General features: G+C 49.0%; 1 protein-coding gene across 2 annotated transcripts in view; it reads right to left on the bottom strand.

The window, feature by feature from the left end:
* The window catches only part of BTBD2 (BTB (POZ) domain containing 2), a 29,631-nt gene extending 11,352 nt beyond the window's left edge, over positions 1–18,279 (bottom strand). For both annotated transcript variants that reach the window (XR_001413766.1, XM_014957967.1), the window contains exons 1-5: positions 18,173–18,279; positions 11,241–11,360; positions 7,762–7,918; positions 2,937–3,042; positions 1,960–2,157 (exon numbers count right to left, since the gene is read on the bottom strand). Coding sequence is in view for 1 of the 2 variants with exons in the window: in XM_014957967.1 (XP_014813453.1) it covers positions 1,960–2,157; positions 2,937–3,042; positions 7,762–7,918; positions 11,241–11,323 (544 nt within the window). In the remaining variant the exon portion in view is untranslated. The remainder of the gene's footprint in view (positions 1–1,959; positions 2,158–2,936; positions 3,043–7,761; positions 7,919–11,240; positions 11,361–18,172) is intronic.
* Positions 18,280–18,285: the final 6 nt, after the last annotated feature.

Below are 18,285 nucleotides of genomic sequence, written 5' to 3'. Positions count from 1 at the left end.
CCTCCCAGTGAAACAGGATATCCAAGATCTGAAAGAAGGGCTGAAAGAAACAGGATCTATAGAAAAACACAAAGCTTGGTAGACAGGAACTACTCTGAGGGGTGTAGAGCTATCCAGGAGGATGCTCTCTCCCAGCAGGGCCAGGGGGGGATTCTGCCCCTCTGCTCCGCTCTGGGGAGACACCCCCCAGTGCTGCCTCCAGCTCTGGGGCCACCACCAGCAGAAGGACATGGAGCTGTTGGAGCGGGGCCAGAGGAGGCCCCGGAGATGCTGGGAGGGCTGGAGCCCCTCTGCTGGGAGGGGGGGCTGAGAGAGTTGGGGGGGTTCAGCCTGGAGAAGAGAAGGCTCCGCAGAGACCTTGGAGCCCCTTCCAGTCCCTCAAGAAGGGGGGCTCCAGGAAAGCTGGGGAGGGACTCTGGATGAGGGAGGGGAGCCCTAGGAGGAGGGGGAAGGGTTGGACCCTGCAAGAGGGGAGATGGAGCTGAGCTGTGGGGAAGAACTTGTTTGGGGTGAGGGTGGGGAGAGCCTGGCCCAGGTTGGCCAGAGAAGCTGTGGCTGCCCCATCCCTGGAGGGGTTCAAGGGCAGGTTGGAGGGGGCTTGGAGCAACCTGGTGTGGTGGGAGGTGTCCCTGCCCAGGGCAGGGGGTGGCACTGGGGGGGCTTCCAGGTCCCTTCCCACCCAACCCACTGTACAATTCTGTGATCTGCTGCACCCTTTGGCTCAGTGCACACAGAACAGAGTGTGCCGTGTGTTCACCCGGTGCCAACACAAAGGGAAGTCAGGGCAGGGGGTGGCACTGGGGGGGCTTCCAGGTCCCTTCCCACCCAACCCACTGTACAATTCTGTGATCTGCTGCACCCTTTGGCTCAGTGCACACAGAACAGAGTGTGCCGTGTGTTCACCCGGTGCCAACACAAAGGGAAGTCTCCCAGTTTGGATGAACAGATCCCTGCCTCCCTGACTAAGCCACTTCTGAAGAGATTCACATCCCTAAGACCACATCACAGCTGTGACAGGCAAAATAGAAAGCGGGTACCAAGTTTTAAGCACAGATTTACTTCTTACTAATATTCATCTTCATCTTGAAATCTGTACATTAACTGTTGCTAAGCTTCTCTGCCTTGAGAAGTGACGTGCAAAGGAAGTGGTGTCAGTGACCCGCTTTGCTTCTTTGCAGCCTAAATCAAGTTTCAGTTTTGATAATGGCTCCACAGTGTCTTTTAGCATGAGAACTATTTAAACCGATGGCCAGTTTTCAATCCCTGGAGAATCACCAGAGCATGAAGTCAAAGACAACAGGCCATGAAAACAAACCAAAAAAAAAATCTTTAGTCAAAACTGTTCAATGATTTAAACATTTTTGTAGATCCAGATCTTAATGTAAACATGAAAAATGCTTTGGGTCACAGACTAAACAACACTAACCCCTCAGCTCACAGAACATTTTGAAAGTTGTTTCTGCTAGGGGGCTCTGCTCTGAAAGGCATCAACCAGACATGGCCAACCCCACCACTGGATCACAGGCAGCAGCAGACACAGAATGGGGAGAAACATCCTCATTTCTCTTTGGGAGCAGGCTGCAATCAACAGCAATTATTTGCAACTCCATTAGCTTCGTGGAGTTTAAACGCTTGGAATGGTTAGACAGGAAAACATGTGAACCCCTGTTTGGATCTCAGCTCTCAGCTGAAAGAGACAGTAACCACACCATGAGTACAAACTGTTCTGATGCAACTTGCTCCTACTTGATGGAGCAGCACAGTCTTTAAAAAAGTGAGTGATTATGAATGAAAACAGCATTCACACAGTAGATTCTGCAGATCAGTGGGAATAGGGGATCGCCTCAAATTTAAATTACAACAGGATACACAGAGAAAATCCATTTGCATCTACTTGATCCTCTGCAGTTCAGAGAAAGCAAAGACCAGGGGTTGCCAGAAAGGCCTTTGTTCAGTTACCTGCTGCAAACTCCTCAATAGTCATCAATGGGAAGCGGATAAGAGAAAGTGCTTTGCCCAGTACTTTCCGCTTGTTCTCTGGAATCACCTGAAGTTGCTGCCGTTGACACTCAGCATCCGACCAGCGAACCACAGCATTAAACAAACGAACCTCCCGGATGCCCAGGGTATCCCTCTCCAGCACTGCAACCAGAGTGTCTGCAAGGCAGGACAGAGAGCCACGACTTTAGGCACTAACCCAAATCACCCCGTTTTACCCAGCCAGGAGTACCCTACCTACAGCCAAGGTGAGCAAAAGAGAAGCAAGTGAAAAAAACAGGCCTCCGAGGGAGATATATCTGCATGTTCCACAAGCAAGTAACTCACTGGAGCAGCAAACACTGCCCATTTAATTGGCACGTTAATGCAACTGCAGTAAAATGAATTGCAACTCACTTGACGTCACATTTGGATGAAGCAAGCAGCACGAAAGCCAGAAGGCTGCCCATGCTTTACCTCCACAGTCCATCTCATCAGGAGGAAGGTTAAAGTCTGAATTTTAATGTTTATTAACTGTGCCCGGCAAGCTTGGAGACTGCATAGGATAATTAAAATAGCCAGTTCTTGCTTCCAAAAGCGCAACACCTTTTTAACTCCAAAACCTGACACAGGCTCAGGGAACGGTGCCAACTTCACAAAAGGCAGCAAGTTACACCCACCCCAAACCTGCCAACGTCAACAGAGGAAACGGGCTTTGTATCATGCCCAGAAAACTCAGGTTGCACCAAAGTAAGCAGATTCCAGGGTATTTCTGCAAGCAAGCGCGCTCTTTTGCAAACGCCTGGTCTGCAGCCACTCAGTGCCAGAGACTGTTGGTTCAACAGATTGCTCCAGAACAGCAAAGCCACAAAAGTGCCAAGTATTAACCTGTAATAACTCTAGAGGCTGGAATGTTCTGAAAGCACGTAGAGGGTGGAGGGGGGAAAAAATAAGCTTACCCAGATCGATGTCTGTGAACCCCTCCGCATTGATGGCATCTGACGTGTTCTTGTCGATGTTCTCCAGGCAGAGGCTGGCCAGCTGAGGCTCATCAAAAAGTCTTGCCTAGTAATGAAGAAGCAGTCGTTAACACAAAAGGGATTTTAAAGTTTACACTAAGTGAGGACCCCCCCCCTTCTCTCCCCGAGCCCATCTTTGTTAGCAATACTACGCCTGACTGGTGATGAATTCGCTGGGCCGCAGCAGCCTTTCACAAGCAGTTAAGCATGACAAGGCAAACACTAGAAAAATCTGCCCTTGGCATGAGCTCTGCTTTAGCCGTGCATGTCTTCAGGCACGTCTTTGTTTTACCATCACATCAGTTACCGCGGCTGCAGCGCTTTTCTAGCGCGCACACTGACCGCGTCAGCCCAGCACGGGCGAGTTTTACTACAGCATTTTTATATTTAGACAAAAGCTTTGTCCAACAATCCAACCTGCTCGCTCTAGGGATACGCGGAAATAGCTTATTCTGTAAAAATATAGTCACACTGAGCTCAGGTATTAGCAAAAAGGCCCTAGCAGGGACACTGTGTGTCCCACCGAGATGTGTGCGAGGGGGACACAGCCTGGGTAGTGCAGCTGCGTGTTTTGCACAGAAACAGCTACTCTAATCTAGTTACCTTAAAGAACTCCCCCCAAAATAGGTTACTGTTCCAAACAAAGCCTGCACACAGCTCAGAATCTCTCTGCGCAGAGTAAGTGTAGTCTCATAACAATTTCACTTCAGATGCTCCTGGACCACCAAGACATGGAATGACAGAATAATTTAGGTTGGAAAGGACCTTTAAGATCAAGTCCAACCATCCCTGTACCCAGCAGAACCAGAAATGAGGTGGGAACACACAAGAGTCACTAAGACGATCTCTTATTACCAATGCTTTGGTTTTTGCTATTTAGGAAGGAACTGCCTTAACATCACACCTAGCACTAGTGCAAGGGCACACTGGGACTTGAACCCACTGCCATAGGAAAGGCTCAAAAATCGTGGTTTGGGCTGGGAATTCAGGCACTCATGGAGGCTTAGCACTATGGAGCATCTTCTGCTTCACCCTTGCTCACGGGCTGCAGAGCTCAGCAAGGCCCACCTTCGACGCCAAGACCTCAAGTGTGGAAAAGTGAAACAGCTCCATGTTTTCTGAGGAGCAGGGAAGTTCAGCAGGGATTGTCTGCTCTGGGGCTAGAGACCTGCCAGGGCCTCACGCTCCTGGCACCCAAGAGCTGCGACTGCCTCAGACGTTACTACTGAAGTGGCTTCTCCTTTGACACGTGAAGGACTTGCCTTACGCTGGGAGAGTTCTCCCCCACCACGGCTTTGGGCAAGCTATTGTTTCCTTGTTGATCAAAGTGACATTTGCATGTAGGTCTTGGCATGAAAGAGGATCAGGGTTTGCTACGAGGCACGATCAATTAGGAGAGCTGTTTGCCACTGATATTTCTGCCACAGATTTGCAGTTGCTCCAAACGCTGTCAGGGACACGGCTGCTGGACCAGCAGGATTCAGCAGCCATAGACGCAAAGGAGGTTTGGGGCTCTGCGATCTTAAAGTCCACACTCTGAAGCCTGTAACTGGTTGTACAAATTGTCAATTTGTCACAGCAAAAGCAGAAAACAGAGGCCGATTTTCACACTGAAGGACCAGAACCGGGAGGTTGTGGAGTCCCCTTCTTTGGAGATTTTCAAGACCCGCCTGGATGCTCCTGAGTAACATGCTCTGACAAGCTCTGGGTGGTCCTGCTTCAGCAGGGGAGTTGGACTAGATGATTTCTATGGTCCCTTCCAACTCTAAAAATTCAGTGAAATTCAGTGAAACCAAGAGCATTTTGAGAACAGCTCCATGAAGTGAGGTATCTCATGCAGCCCAAGATGCAGATACGTTTCTCAAAGAACATCAGCCTCTAACATTTTAGAGACCTGATGTACTGCAATATACCACATAAACCAGAACAAATCTAGTTTATGTAACTAGAACATAAACTAGATACGAATCACCACTAATAATTAATCGTAATGGATAAGCCACAAACAAAAGGGACCAGGAAAGCCCGTCTCCATCTGGCATTTCAGCCACCCCAGCGCAGCTGACAGAGTGCCAGGGACTATCTTGGTTTTGAGATCTGAAAAACTAGGAACACCTTCCTTTTTTTGTCAAAGCAAGACCTTTGTGACTCGTAAGGAAGTTACCTTGCCAAAGCTGCAAAGTCAGGTTGCGGAGACTTAGCACGCCAGAGAAATCCCTGCACAGAGAACCCCACCACAAAGCTGACACCACTAATCCTCACGAGGCCATGGCTCTTCCCAACCGCAGCCTACAGGAAAGAGCTCTTCTTGGCTCCTGGATAACAGCTCCCAAGCTTTCAGACCTCAGGCTGCTGGACCCGAGGAATAGGAGAGCTGCAGCCAAAGAGGGAGCACAGACATGGCTACCATCACCCAAGGGAGAGTTTTTAAGGCCAGGATCTTCCCCCCGCGTCGCAGAGGCTGCATCACCTATTTGTGGCACGTGGAAAAGGGACGAGTTAAAAAGAGGGTATGTGAAGAAGGCCATGGCATTTTGCATCAACAGCTGAATCCTAGCAGCAAAGTGTCTACAACAGCAACGGAACACGGAACTACTTTGAGGACTTGATATTACTATTTAAAGTCAAATAAAAACCCAGCCTGATCGCAGAAACCAAGCCAAGCCTCAGGAGCGACTGCTTCAGGCCAACAGTGCTTCCATTTCTGTGAAAACTGCTGGTGCAGACACTGCCAGGGATGTGGTAACTACAGTCAGAGCCTGAAAAACACTTGTACTCCTGACAAGGAGGAGAGAAGGCAGCACCCAGATATGCTGGGCAAGCAGGACCACACCTCGGAGCCAGACCACCACAATCACAGAATCATCTAGGCTGGAAGAGACCCTCGGGATCATCGAGTCCAACCATCCACCCTACTCTAAAGTTCTCCCCCACACCATATCCCCCAACACCACATCTAAACGCTTCTTAAACACAGCCAGGGATGGGGACTCAGCCCCCTCCCTGGGCAGCCTGTCCCAATGCCCCACCACTCTCTCTGTGAAGAATTGTTTCCTAATGTCCAGTCTAAACCTCCCCTGGCGCAACTTGAAGCCATTACCCCTTGTCCTATCATCTGTAACTTGGGAGAAGAGACCGACCCCCGCCTCTCCACACCCTCCTTTCAGGGAGTTGTAGAGAGCAATAAGGTCTCCCCTCAGCCTTCTCTTCCCCAGACTGAACACCCCCAGCTCCCTCAGCCTCTCCTCATAAGACTTACTCTCCAGACCCCTCACAAGCTCCGTTGCCCTTCTCTAGACCCTTTCTAGCACCTCAATGTCTTTCGTGTGGTGGGGGGCCCAAAACTGGACACAGTACTCGAGGCGGGGTCTCACCAGTGCCAAGTACAGGGGGATGATCACCTCTTGGGTCCTACTCACCACGCTGTTCCTGATACAGGCCTTCTTGGCCACCTGGGCACACTGCTGGCTCATGTTCAGCCAACAGTCGACCAACACTGCTTCCCAAGTCAGGGCAGTGTGAAAACTCCTCTGCAAGGATTTTTTAACACCAGAAATGGTGTTTGGTTGGACTAGATGATCTCCGAAGGTCCCTTCCAACCCTTACCATTCTGTGACCCTGGGGAATCATGGCAGCTCTCCTGAGCAGGCGGATCAGAACTCCTCCTCCAGAGCTCAGATGCCCATTCACTAAAGGAAGGAAACTCACACACACGATTCCTATGTGTTTCTGGTTCCCACACCACCCAGAGCAGGGTGTTCCTGGCAACACACAGGTGACAGCGCTGTGGAAGTCACTGATATGTCACTAACCATCAGCAGAGAGGGTGGCAGGGACCAGAAAGAAAAGATGGGGCGAGGAAATGAGAAGGATACTGATGCTAATTTAATCAGCCTGCATGCAAAGCCTGATCTTCTCCAAAATGAGCAGAAGTTGTAAATACTGGCTTCCAGTTTGCTGCTTCGAAGAGTCCAATGGAAGATGGAGGAGATTGGATCAGATGGAGGGGCACAGGGATGGGCAACTGGCCCCACCAAGAGTCAAGAAACGCAGCTGCACTGAAACTCCAGTTTGTGTGCTTTTGGTACAGCAGGAAGGTGAGCTGGAACGAGCTCTCCTAGGAAAATAAACTGAAGGACTCAAGAAAAAGCTGCATTTTCTGTCTTTCACCCCCAGTTCAGGGAAACTATTGCAAAAAAGCCCTTCAAAGAATGTCTGACCAGCTGGATGGAGCAAGCAGAGAGAGCTTATTAGGTACAGCAGGAAGGTGAGCTGGAACGAGCTTCGTTCCTCTCCCAGGAAAATAAACTGAAAAACTCAAGAAAAAGCTGCATTTTCTGTCTTTCACCCCCAGTTCAGGGAAACTATTGCAAAAAAGCCCTTCAAAGAATGTCTGACCAGCTGGATGGAGCAAGCAGAGAGAGCTTATTACACCAGTCCTGAATCTGAACAAGCAAAAATCCTCTAATTTCACTTTTCCTCTTGGCAGATGAAATTTTTCCACCCTGTTAATTTCTTCCCCAGCTCACACTATGGAAGGAGTCACCTCCACACCACAAGGGAAAGCACATCTGAAACGGCACCAACATTTGCTGGATTTTATTGTTCTTTGTACGAACGTGCTCATCAGCACTAGACTCCTGTAAAGAAGAATGTAAAATGACACAGAATCACTCCATTTTGGACAATTCAACTCCAAAGAATTCAGTTTTCCTATTGTGATGACCATTACTCAAGGAATTTATGCAAACAACTGCAAACTCACCTGTGTTAACAGCATGAAGGCATTGTCTGCCCGCAGGTTTTTTTTCAGGAACTCCACACAATGAGCTTCAAGGGCTGGAACTGCATATTTTTTAGCTGTGTAAAGTGTTGTCATAACAGTCTCCGGTCCAATCTGAACTTCGTCTGAATAAAGAAATCTGAAAGCATGCAAACAAACATTGCTCTGGTGAAGCCAAGAAGATAACAAGATAAAAATCCTTGCAGTTCATAAAAAAACCATGTTTGTCTGCCCATCACCCTGGCCCCATTTCCTATACTTTGAGAGATGGAATGGTTTTCATATCCTTTCCACTGACGTTGGTTTGTCAAGGAGAAACTTTTTTTTTTTTTTTTTTTTCAAACCCACACTCTTTATAGTATAACTTTTAATGAATGGAATAGCTGGAATATCTGCTGAAGCACGTCAAACTGCCCAGCATCCCACAACCAGCGAGCTGTTTATCCTGCCACTTACTCCAGCCTAGACCAGTCTCTGGCCAAGCGCACCCCTTAAAATTCACATTTTTGGCTGTTTGATTAGACTAAACAAGGACAAAAATTCAATCCTGCCTGTCTAGTTCAGAGGAGAAGCTCCATTTTACATACTATTTGAGAAGTAATCCGCTCAAACACATAAATCCACCGCAGATGAGGTGTTTTAGCCATATCCTGCTTTCCCCTCGTCTCCTCACTTTATATACGGAGCTGTCTCATTTCGTTACACAGATGGCAAAGTCCAGCACGCAGTGGAACTTCAGCATAAAGCAAGAGTTAATTGCAATGAAAAACAAGGACGGCCACGCTGCGAGCAAAGCATCAGCCCTCACTGTCAGGCCAAAACAAGGATGGACATTCAGAGCGCGTGGAAAAACAAAGGTCCCCATAGGAATCCTGACGGAGCCTCTCGTACCCAAGCGTGCGGCTCAGAGCCAGCAGGAACCCACAGGCTGAGCTCACTAAAACCAGTTACACACTGGGTGTTAGTCCTAATCCCATGCAGAGTTTTTGTTTACTGTTTTCCCTTCAACCAGTCGAGCGTTTGCCAATCAGGATCTGAAAGGCACAAAGCACAGAGGCGTAATATTCAGCTCTTAACTGTGCTTGGCATTCCTATTCCAGGGGAGATTCTGGAAACTCCAGCAATTTCTTCTCCTGCATTTTTCCAAAGGGGACACAGCAACGCGTCGCGTGGCCACCGGTCCTGGAGGCTTCACAGGGCAGCGGGGACAGAGCCAGGCAGTGTCCCCGTCTGGAGGGACTTGCAGGGGAGCTCCTGGTCCTCCAGCCAGAGAGGGCCAGGATGCAATTCCGGGAAGCACAAACAGGGATTCAGAGGGAGGGAAGCGCTCTCCTGGCTGCTGAAAGCAGGCTTTTGTGCTGCTCTAGAGCATCTGTTAATAACAGCAACAAGCCACGGGCTCATGAATGCATTTTGCACACATCCCTTCACCAGTCCTATTTTCACTAAATAATCCTTTTTATGACAAGATTAAAGAACACAGTTGCTCCAAAAGCAACTAGTTTGTTTACTGCACTGACTATGTTAGTATTTATTTTTACAATGGTCCAAACAGCGTGTGCTAAGAGGGGTAACAAGAGAGGCTCAAACTGTGAAAAAGTGCAGTACCAATTTAAAAGAAGACTTAGATTACAACCCCATACAATCAGAAATGTTCTTTGTGTTACCATGAAAATAATAATAATAATAAAAAAGGATCTCTTGATAACCCCATACAATCAGAAATGTTCTTTGTGTTACCATGAAAATAATAATAATAAAAAAGGATCTCTTACACAATTACAGCAGACATATTAAAGGCCACCAGCCCACAAACACAATCACAATCTAGTGCCCAGAAGAGACCTTCTGCTGAACATTCAGGATGGGCACTTTGTTCCTTGAGAAGCTCCTGATCCCACAGCATTAGGTCATGGCTTGGAGCAAGCCCAGTACAAATGTAAGGACCAGCTGCCACTGCAGAGCAGCATTTGGAGGGACTGGTTTTACTCCAGGAAGGTTCACACCACGTTCTTGGTTAAGCTTCTTACTAGAACACAGCACCCAAACTTCCTTTGGCACGTTTAAGCTCTGAGTGTTTTAAAAGTGACAGTTTGATTCTAGATTAAGCATCTAAGGTATCACTGGACCACGTGCACGGCTACTGTAGCCTAACTGCAAACTTTAGAGGCACCGTGATAATCCACACACAATTTCTCCTACACAAAATATAAACGTTTCTGTTGAAATCCACCTTAACTCATCCCCTTAGTCTTTTCAGATGACCATACCGTTTATAGAAGTGCTGAAATCTCAGCACTGGCAGGGAAACAACATGACTCTGCCTCTAATTCACTCGATATTTTAGCCTAAGTTTTAAAGATAGATACTAGCTCTGTGCTCCAGAGAGATTTACCTGGCTGATAGTCGTATGCCAATTAGAGGGATTCCCCATGTGCTGGAGCCTGGTTTAGAACGAGCCAGAGGGGAGGGGGCTCGGGGCTCCCTATTATTTCTGGTTTTTCATTGTAGCAAAGATCAATTTTTAAATCTTCTAAGATAGCGCAGCCAGGACCGAAGGGCTTTTTGAAGGTAAAGCAAAAAGTGTGCCAAAGCTATATATAGTCATCGCTCCCCATAGGAAGCAAACGGGGAACGTGTCAAGAGCACAGGACTGGAAACCCCTGGAAGTAGGTTACAGAAATCCTATAGAAACGGGACAATGACTTTTTCAGCGTAACATCCAGGATCGCTGCTGGGTGTGACACGGCACCAGCCGAGCTTAAAGAAATCAGTGAATAGGATGTTACAGCCCCTTCCTCCTGCTCCCCCCGCATGCAGACTTGCTGGAAATGTAAATTCAAAACCAGCTCTCCAGGAGAGGAATAAAACACACACAACAGGAGATACCACACAGAACGGCTGTGATTTCACACCCTTGCTTACCTGTTAGAACTTGCTCATTTGCCCATAACCTAAACGAGCTCCAACTACTTGTAGCTTTCAGAGCTTTAAAAGGATTGCTTTTCCCCACTTCTCTCAAACAGCATTTCCATCAAATCAAACCACTTCTTGAACAAGAATTTATGAGCCAATGAGTTTATCAACAACTACAAGGGCCACCTTACTCCAACTGCCAACAGGAACATCTCCCCGTTGCTGCATTTGTGTGGTGTAACTATATAGAACTACATATTTACAAAATTATAAACTATCCAATGTAGTTTTGCCCAGCAGCAGCAGGAGGGCACATTCATTTAACTATTGCTAAACCAAAACGTGGAGCGAGTCAGGTGTTTTTGTGCAGTGGCCCCACTAGACTTTTCCCCAGCATTTAAACGCCCTTGAGCAGATCAACAAAGAGGCATTTTATTTAGAAACTTAACGATCTCCACTCCACAAAATTGCTTTCATTATAAATATATTTGTCTCTAGGATAAATCTGTTCATTCCATTTACAGAGCAGACCAGAAGCAGCTTACTTCAGCAGAGCGAGGAAGGCAGCCGGCTCCACGTCAGGCAGCTCAATCTCTGTCGAAGTCGTGGCCATTCCACCATTAAACATGGCATCAAAGACTGCACTGCCCACAGCCAGCACAAACCTAACATTAAAAAAACAAACAAGAAAGGGGAAAGAAAAAAAAAAAAAACAACACAAACTTATGTTAAACAATATTCACTTTCCAACAAAATCCCAGGCCGGTTGTTATTCCCCAAGGCCACCCCCAAGGGAAAGCAAATCGTTCCTAGCGTTAAATCAAAAGTGTTTTGCAACAGAAGGGAGTGTCGGGCTCTCTGTTTGGTTCCTGCAAACACACCAGCTTCACCCTGAGCCAGTCCCAGTATAAAACACAGTAATGGCTCCCCAAAGACAAGATTTTGTGCATCACGGAACAGAAATATACGCAGCTGCTTTACAAAGTCCTTGCAGGAGTCTACAGACCACTCACGAGGTTGAGAAGCTAAGAAAGAACAAAGGTAAGGAATTTAAGTCCTTCTGTTGAACAGCTCAAGTCTTGGTGCAATTCCCCACAGCCACACACTGAAAACACAGAGAACTTGTCAATACACATGACCCCTTCTCATCCTTTCTCCCCGGCCACCAGGACGATATCCTTGGGGACAGCACAGCAAGCTCTCAAACCATGAAAACTGCACCGAGAGCTGCAGGCACCGGCACCTCCTGCAGCACCCAGTATGTGAGCTGCCATCCCCGGGCCCACCGCTGCCTCCTTCCACAAAAAACCTGCCTAAAAGGCAGAGAAAAATCTCAGTCGAAGCAAACTGGCACTGCTAGATGCACACAAACCCTTTTCACACTGCTGTGAGCTCACCTGGTAATTAACGGCAAGAGGCACGTTATCGGCCCTAAAGAAAGAGGAAGAATTCCCACAAACCAGGTTTGAGACTGAAAATAATATTCCAGCACTCCCACGTAGACAAGGTGATTTCCCTCACTGATAAACACCAACTCCTGTTTTAGGAGCCTGGCACATCCACGGCGCTTCGCTCTATTGTGTCCGTGGAAGGCCCCCTCTGGATGGGAGGGGAGTGAAAAGTGAGAAAATGAAAAATTTTCTTTAAAAAGAAAAGAAAAAGACTTCTCTCTCGCTTCCTACTGGGGGAAATCTTAACTGAAATTCCCCTCTAGTGATGGGCTTTCCTTGGGGTCTGACTACAGACACAGACCTGTGGCTGCAGGGTCTGTGTGTATTTAAGCTGCTGTACCTGCCTTACGCCTTAGAAAAGCCATTTTGAGAACTTTCCCCGTTTGAAAATGCAGAGTTGAGTTTTTCCCCAGTAAAGCAACCTTGTTCCCAGTGTCTGCAATCAAAACACAGCGCAGGTCAGGCAGGGCACAGCTCGGCAGCATGGGGAAGCGGAGCAGACCCGGCTGCAGAAGCGATGACTGCAACCACTTCTCCAACCAAGTGTAAAAAAGGAAGAAGCTGGAAAATTCAGGGGCTCTCGCTGCAGAGGAGTTTGCTGCAGTTGGTTGTTTGGGCAGAGAGAGGCAGAGGGAACTGCAGGCAGAAAAATCCCACAGGACAGAAAGCACAAGCCAGAAACCTCCAGTAGTCAGACCCCAAGGAAAGCCCATCACTAGAGGGGAATTTCAGTTAAGATTTCCCCCAGTAGGAAGCGAGAGAGAAGTCTTTTTCTTTTCTTTTTAAAGAAAATTTTTCATTTTCTCACTTTTCACTCCCCTCCCATCCAGAGGGGGCCTTCCACGGACACAATAGAGCGAAGCGCCGTGGATGTGCCAGGCTCGTTTGCTGTGACAGACTGTTGGGCTGTATTGTTTCTGAGTGGTTACAGAGAACTAGGGACAAACCACAGTGATTTAAAAAAAAACACAAACCGAACAAGTACACACACGCCTATTTCTGTCAAATAATTCTGAAGAAAAACGTCAAGAACAAATAATAACCCCCCGTTCACAATACTGGGATGGCCAGATGAAACAAAAATCCTTGTTCCTACAGAAGCAGGGATGGTGGTGAGACAATCGCAGGCGTTATCTCTGGGTACACATCCTCGAGGAGCGGACAGCCTTCAAAAACAATTTGAAAAGGGCATTAATTTAAAAAAAAAAATAAAATAATCTCACATTTTTGCTTCCATTTCACTCAGGGGCAAGTAGCCTGATTTTTCAAACTGCTGAGCCCAAAAGGGATCCCAGTAGGTACCAGAGATAAAATTCAGAGTCCCGTGTCAGTTTCCTTAAAACATTAAGGGAACACAATTAAGAAAATCCCTCTGTCTTCACAGTGTCTTCTTCCTCTTGCTAAAAGGAATGCTTAAAGCTACTCTAAAGACACCCCAGGAAAAGCAGGGACATGCACCGTTTCTCCTACACAGCCTAACAGTTTTCCCCAACCACTTAGGTCTGCAAAAGGAAGAAATTGGGTTTGCTTCAGACGGGAGAAACACAACCATTAAGCCAAACTGGCAGAGTAGCAGGGCTTGCTTTTGTTTTCCTCTCCTATTTTCTGAAGCGCTGTAGCGACCAGGGCACGGGCAAGCCCCTCTCCTCACCCCAGGGAGCACCATCTGATGCAAACATGCGGCTCTCAAAAGGGAAATGCAGGTACCCTAAGCCCAGCATAGAGACCCACCTTTCTCAGAAGAAGAATTCAATGGATAGGGTGGACAAAATAAAGCAGAGTACTGAAACCATGCAGAGAAACGAGCAGAAGTGGAGCAAAAGAACTAAGAGAGCAACACTCGATATCTCATCGTTCCCTCTGCACGTATTAAGAATCAAAGTGAACTGACTTTCAGCAGTAAGTCACAGGAACTTCCATGAGGTTAATAATTTGATTTGTTTTCACGAGGATGCAAAGTTGACTCCGAAGGCTTTAGAAGGCCTGCAAGCAAATGTCATTCATTACACTACTGATACCTTCCTACCCGTCAATTTTCCCCGCATCCCTGTTCACCTTGGCACCTCCACCTGCCACCAAGTTGCATTCGTGCACCTTAACAGCCCTGCTCCCTTCCCAGGCACTATGTTAATAATAATAATAATAAAAATAAACCACTGGAGAACCACGACTATCCCACCGCTGCACACCACCTCCCTCCTCCATCCGCTCCACTGCGGAGAAATCTTAAAATATCTACTCCCGAAGAGCTGGCAGAGGAACAGAGCAACACGTGATGTGCTGGAGCTCAGTGAAACCGTAGGTGATGGGAAGCTAATGAACAATGATGGTTTGCTTGCTGCATCCTTCAGCACAAGGACCAGAGACACCAGGTGGAACAAGCAGGAGGCAGGTTCAGAGACCCACAGGTTCTTCAGATGCAGCCCCAGGAGTTGAGGGCTAGGACACCCCGGCACGGGACACAGCAGGTACAGCAAGTCAACATGCATCCAAGAAAAGAGAGGACGAGCTCAGAAGAGAGATGCCTGGAAACCTACTCAGACTGTGCCCAAGCTGCAGATGCCCCAGGTTGGAGCGCACACAGGGGCATCACCACATGCTCGCCCTATTCCCTTTTGGGCCATGTCTTCTGGCCGATTGACAAGCTTAATTATCACCCCCATGCAACTGCTGGCTGATGAGGTTTAGATGTTTCTAGTGTCACTGATGTTGTGCTCCCTGAAGCAGATCTGGCAAAAGAGAGAAAAAAACCCTTCCCTCTTACTGCTGGGCCTAATCAATGCGTTGACCTTGGCCACATTGGCATCGTGAAGCTCCGAGGCAGCCTGCTCGGTCCGGCGTTTATTGGCCTTGACATCAGAAAAAAACTTAAGGCTGTTCCATCTTCTTCATGGCTGATTCAGCAGCAAGAGGGAACAAGCTGAAGGCTACAGGACTGAGCTTGCTCCAGGGTAGACAAGCAACTTCCACGGGGTCTGGAGCCTCCTGAAGGTGGAAAATGTCTGATCTTCTCAGGGCTCCACAGGACAGCTGCTTGGACTGACAAACCTTCAAACCCAGCACAGCTACTGATGCCATTTATCTACAAAGAGGGCTTTCACACGCAAAATGAATTTTTACTCTTAGTTGCCATGTGAGATATCCATTGTCTGCTTCTATGGCTTGATATGAACTGGACTTGCCAGGCTCTCTTAGCTGTTGGTTCAGGTGTGTTTCTGTCTCACTCTCACAAACCTCCTCCCAGCACCACCACAACACGTGGACGAAACCACCCGTGATCACTCAGTGCATATGCCATTTATCTACCTCAAACCTAGAATACTCCACCTCTGCTCCTTCCTGAGGAGCCCGACCAGGGGGAGCTGCCCTATCACCTCCTGCGACGTGCAGATTAGTCGTGCCAACCAGTTTGCCGCCAAAACCAGCAATTTCTAACGCTCCACACAACCACATCCAAGGTGACAAGTAAGATATTGCAGCCTGCTCCTCAAGGCACCACCACCAGGTCCAAGAACCCTATTTAGGACGTGCTCCTACTGCAGCCACGCTTTATATCTGCCCTGGTCTGAACATTTAACGCAATAAAACCAGGCTATGGAAATACTTACCTGCTAACCGCGTGCTATTTCACACACCTAGCACCAAAGTACAAACATCTGCCCCTGGTCGCTGGAGCAACACAGCACCTCTCAAATTAAAACTCATCGTTGCTCTGCGACTCTATTCCAGCACAAAATACCTTCTGCTGTCAGGCTGCTGTGGGAGAACCGAGCACAGAAGGGGTCTGGGTGGTTTTATTTTAAGCTCTCTGTTTCTCAAATAACCATGGTACTTCATGAATCACCAGGATATCCCAACTGTAATATCATACAGGCAAGTTCTACTAAAAATCTATATAATCCTTAAGTGGGATGTCATGGCATGACACACTGTATTCTAACTTTACCACCCAGAGCACCAGATGGATTTCAGAGCAATTAGGCAGCATTTTACTTTGGGGCTACTTTTTTTTTAAAGCTTCATTTATTTTCCATTTATTTCTGGGCTGAACATTGCCCCTCCCCACCTAGCAAGCCTAGTTCTCAGGACAGGGACAAGCTTACTCAAATACTAATTAAGCTTCAAATTAGAAAAGAACAGAACTGACACCCTAAACGCTCAAACCAGCCTGAAACAAGCACGTTTCGTTCAGAAAGTGGGAGAAAAGGAAATCTGAAGGGGAAACTGCCAGGAATCATAGAATCATAGAATGGTTAGGGTTGGAAGGGACCTCAAAGATCATTCAGTCCCAACCCCCCTGCCCTGGGCAGGGACACCTCCCACCGCACTTATGAGAAAAGCCATAGTTTGAAATAGTTTGGAGGGAGGCTCCTTTTGCCCAGCGCTCAGGACGCCAACTATTAGCCTTCCCCCACCCCAATTAAAGCAGGTCCCCTCTCTGAGCGAAATACTCTTTCCTTCACTGTCGGTGGAGCCGAGCAGCCTGGGGGGCCCTTCCCCGAGCAGTGGGTTGCGAGTGACACACGTCTATCCACCAGAGATGCCCCAAAAATCAGCCGAACGTCAATCCACCACCTCAGGTTTGCGTTTTCCAGGTGGAGGCACCCCCACCCCAATTAAAGCAGGTCCCCTCTCTGAGCGAAATACTCTTTCCTTCACTGTCGGTGGAGCCGAGCAGCCTGGGGGGCCCTTCCCCGAGCAGTGGGTTGCGAGTGACACACGTCTATCCACCAGAGATGCCCCAAAAATCAGCCGAACGTCAATCCACCACCTCAGGTTTGCGTTTTCCAGGTGGAGGCAGTTCCGAGCAGCTCAGAGCTGCAAACTCTTAAATGGCAGCTTGGCCTTAACCGTAACCTCCACCAGCTCCCACACGCCCAGATGTCATTCTCAGCGCAGCTCTCCCAGGATCACGGGGTTTCTTTTACAGTAGTGGGTTACCCCCCAAAATACAGGGGTTCAGAGAAGACTCCATAAAGGTTATTTTTAAAAGGAAACGTCGTGGCAGAAATCTGGCTTCTCAAATCATCGCTCTTTCCTTTCCATCCCCAACGCTCTCACCAATCCCTGCATCTCTCGGCAGAGATCAGGCAGCCTGGGAGACTATTCCTCCTCTCCTCCACCACCCACTAAACCAAGGATCGATTGTGAGCGAGAACCAGGGATTTGGGGTTTTTCCCCTCAGCGCTGCCCCAGTCGCACCCACCCTTCAGGGAAACCACTCCCAGCCCAAAGCTGGACCCCGTCGCCCGGGCTGGCAACCGGAGGAAGAAACATCACATCAATCCAAGGGCTGGGGGAGATTGGAGGTGACAAGGATGGACCAAGAGGCCTCCCAACACGTCACAGATTAAACCGGGGGGACCCACACTCCAGACCCCAGTGCCAGCGGCTCCCTCCATCCCACCGGGAGCGGAGTTGGGCCTTGCCGAGGCCATGCATCCCCCCGAGCTCCAGGTAAAACGCGGGGTGAAGCTGCCTGAACCCCCTTTCTCCTTCCACGAGGGAGGCGCAGAACCCCAAATCCTGTACCCCCCCACAGACGCGCAGGGGGAACCCCCAGCCACCCCACAGCAAACCCACGGTGACAAGGATGGACCAGGAGGCCTCCCAACACGTCACAGATTATACCGAGGGGACCCACACTCCAGACCCTGGTGCCAGCGGCTCCCTCCATCCCGCCGGGAGCGGAGCTGGGCCTTGCCAAGGCCACACATCCCCCCGAGCTCCGGGTAAAACGCGGGGTGAAGCTGCCTGAACCCCCTTTCTCCTTCCACGAGGGAGGCGCAGAACCCCAAATCCTGTACCCCCCCACAGACGCGCAGGGGGAACCCCCAGCCACCCCACAGCAAACCCACGGCCTGGCCTGAAGCCCAGGACCACCGACCCCCTCACGGGGCCACCAGCACGGCCTACGGGCCCCCCCGGCCCAGCCTGTCCCCCACAGCCCACATCAGGCACCCGGGTCCCCCCGGGTGGGGCACCCCCCGTTCCCCCCCCCCCCCCCTCTGCCCGGCGGGGCCCACCTGTGCGCCGGGATGCGCTGGGAGCCGCGGCCCTTCCCCACCAGGAAGTGGACGTCGCTGAGCACCTCGTTGTTGAAGAGAAAAGCGAACCGCTCCTGCACCGTCGGCTTCGT

The sequence above is a fragment of the Calidris pugnax genome, unplaced genomic scaffold (assembly GCF_001431845.1).
Source record: "Calidris pugnax isolate Ruff unplaced genomic scaffold, ASM143184v1 scaffold255, whole genome shotgun sequence".
Lineage (NCBI taxonomy): Eukaryota > Metazoa > Chordata > Aves > Charadriiformes > Scolopacidae > Calidris > Calidris pugnax.
This window is presented reverse-complemented; position numbering and strand designations above follow the sequence as displayed.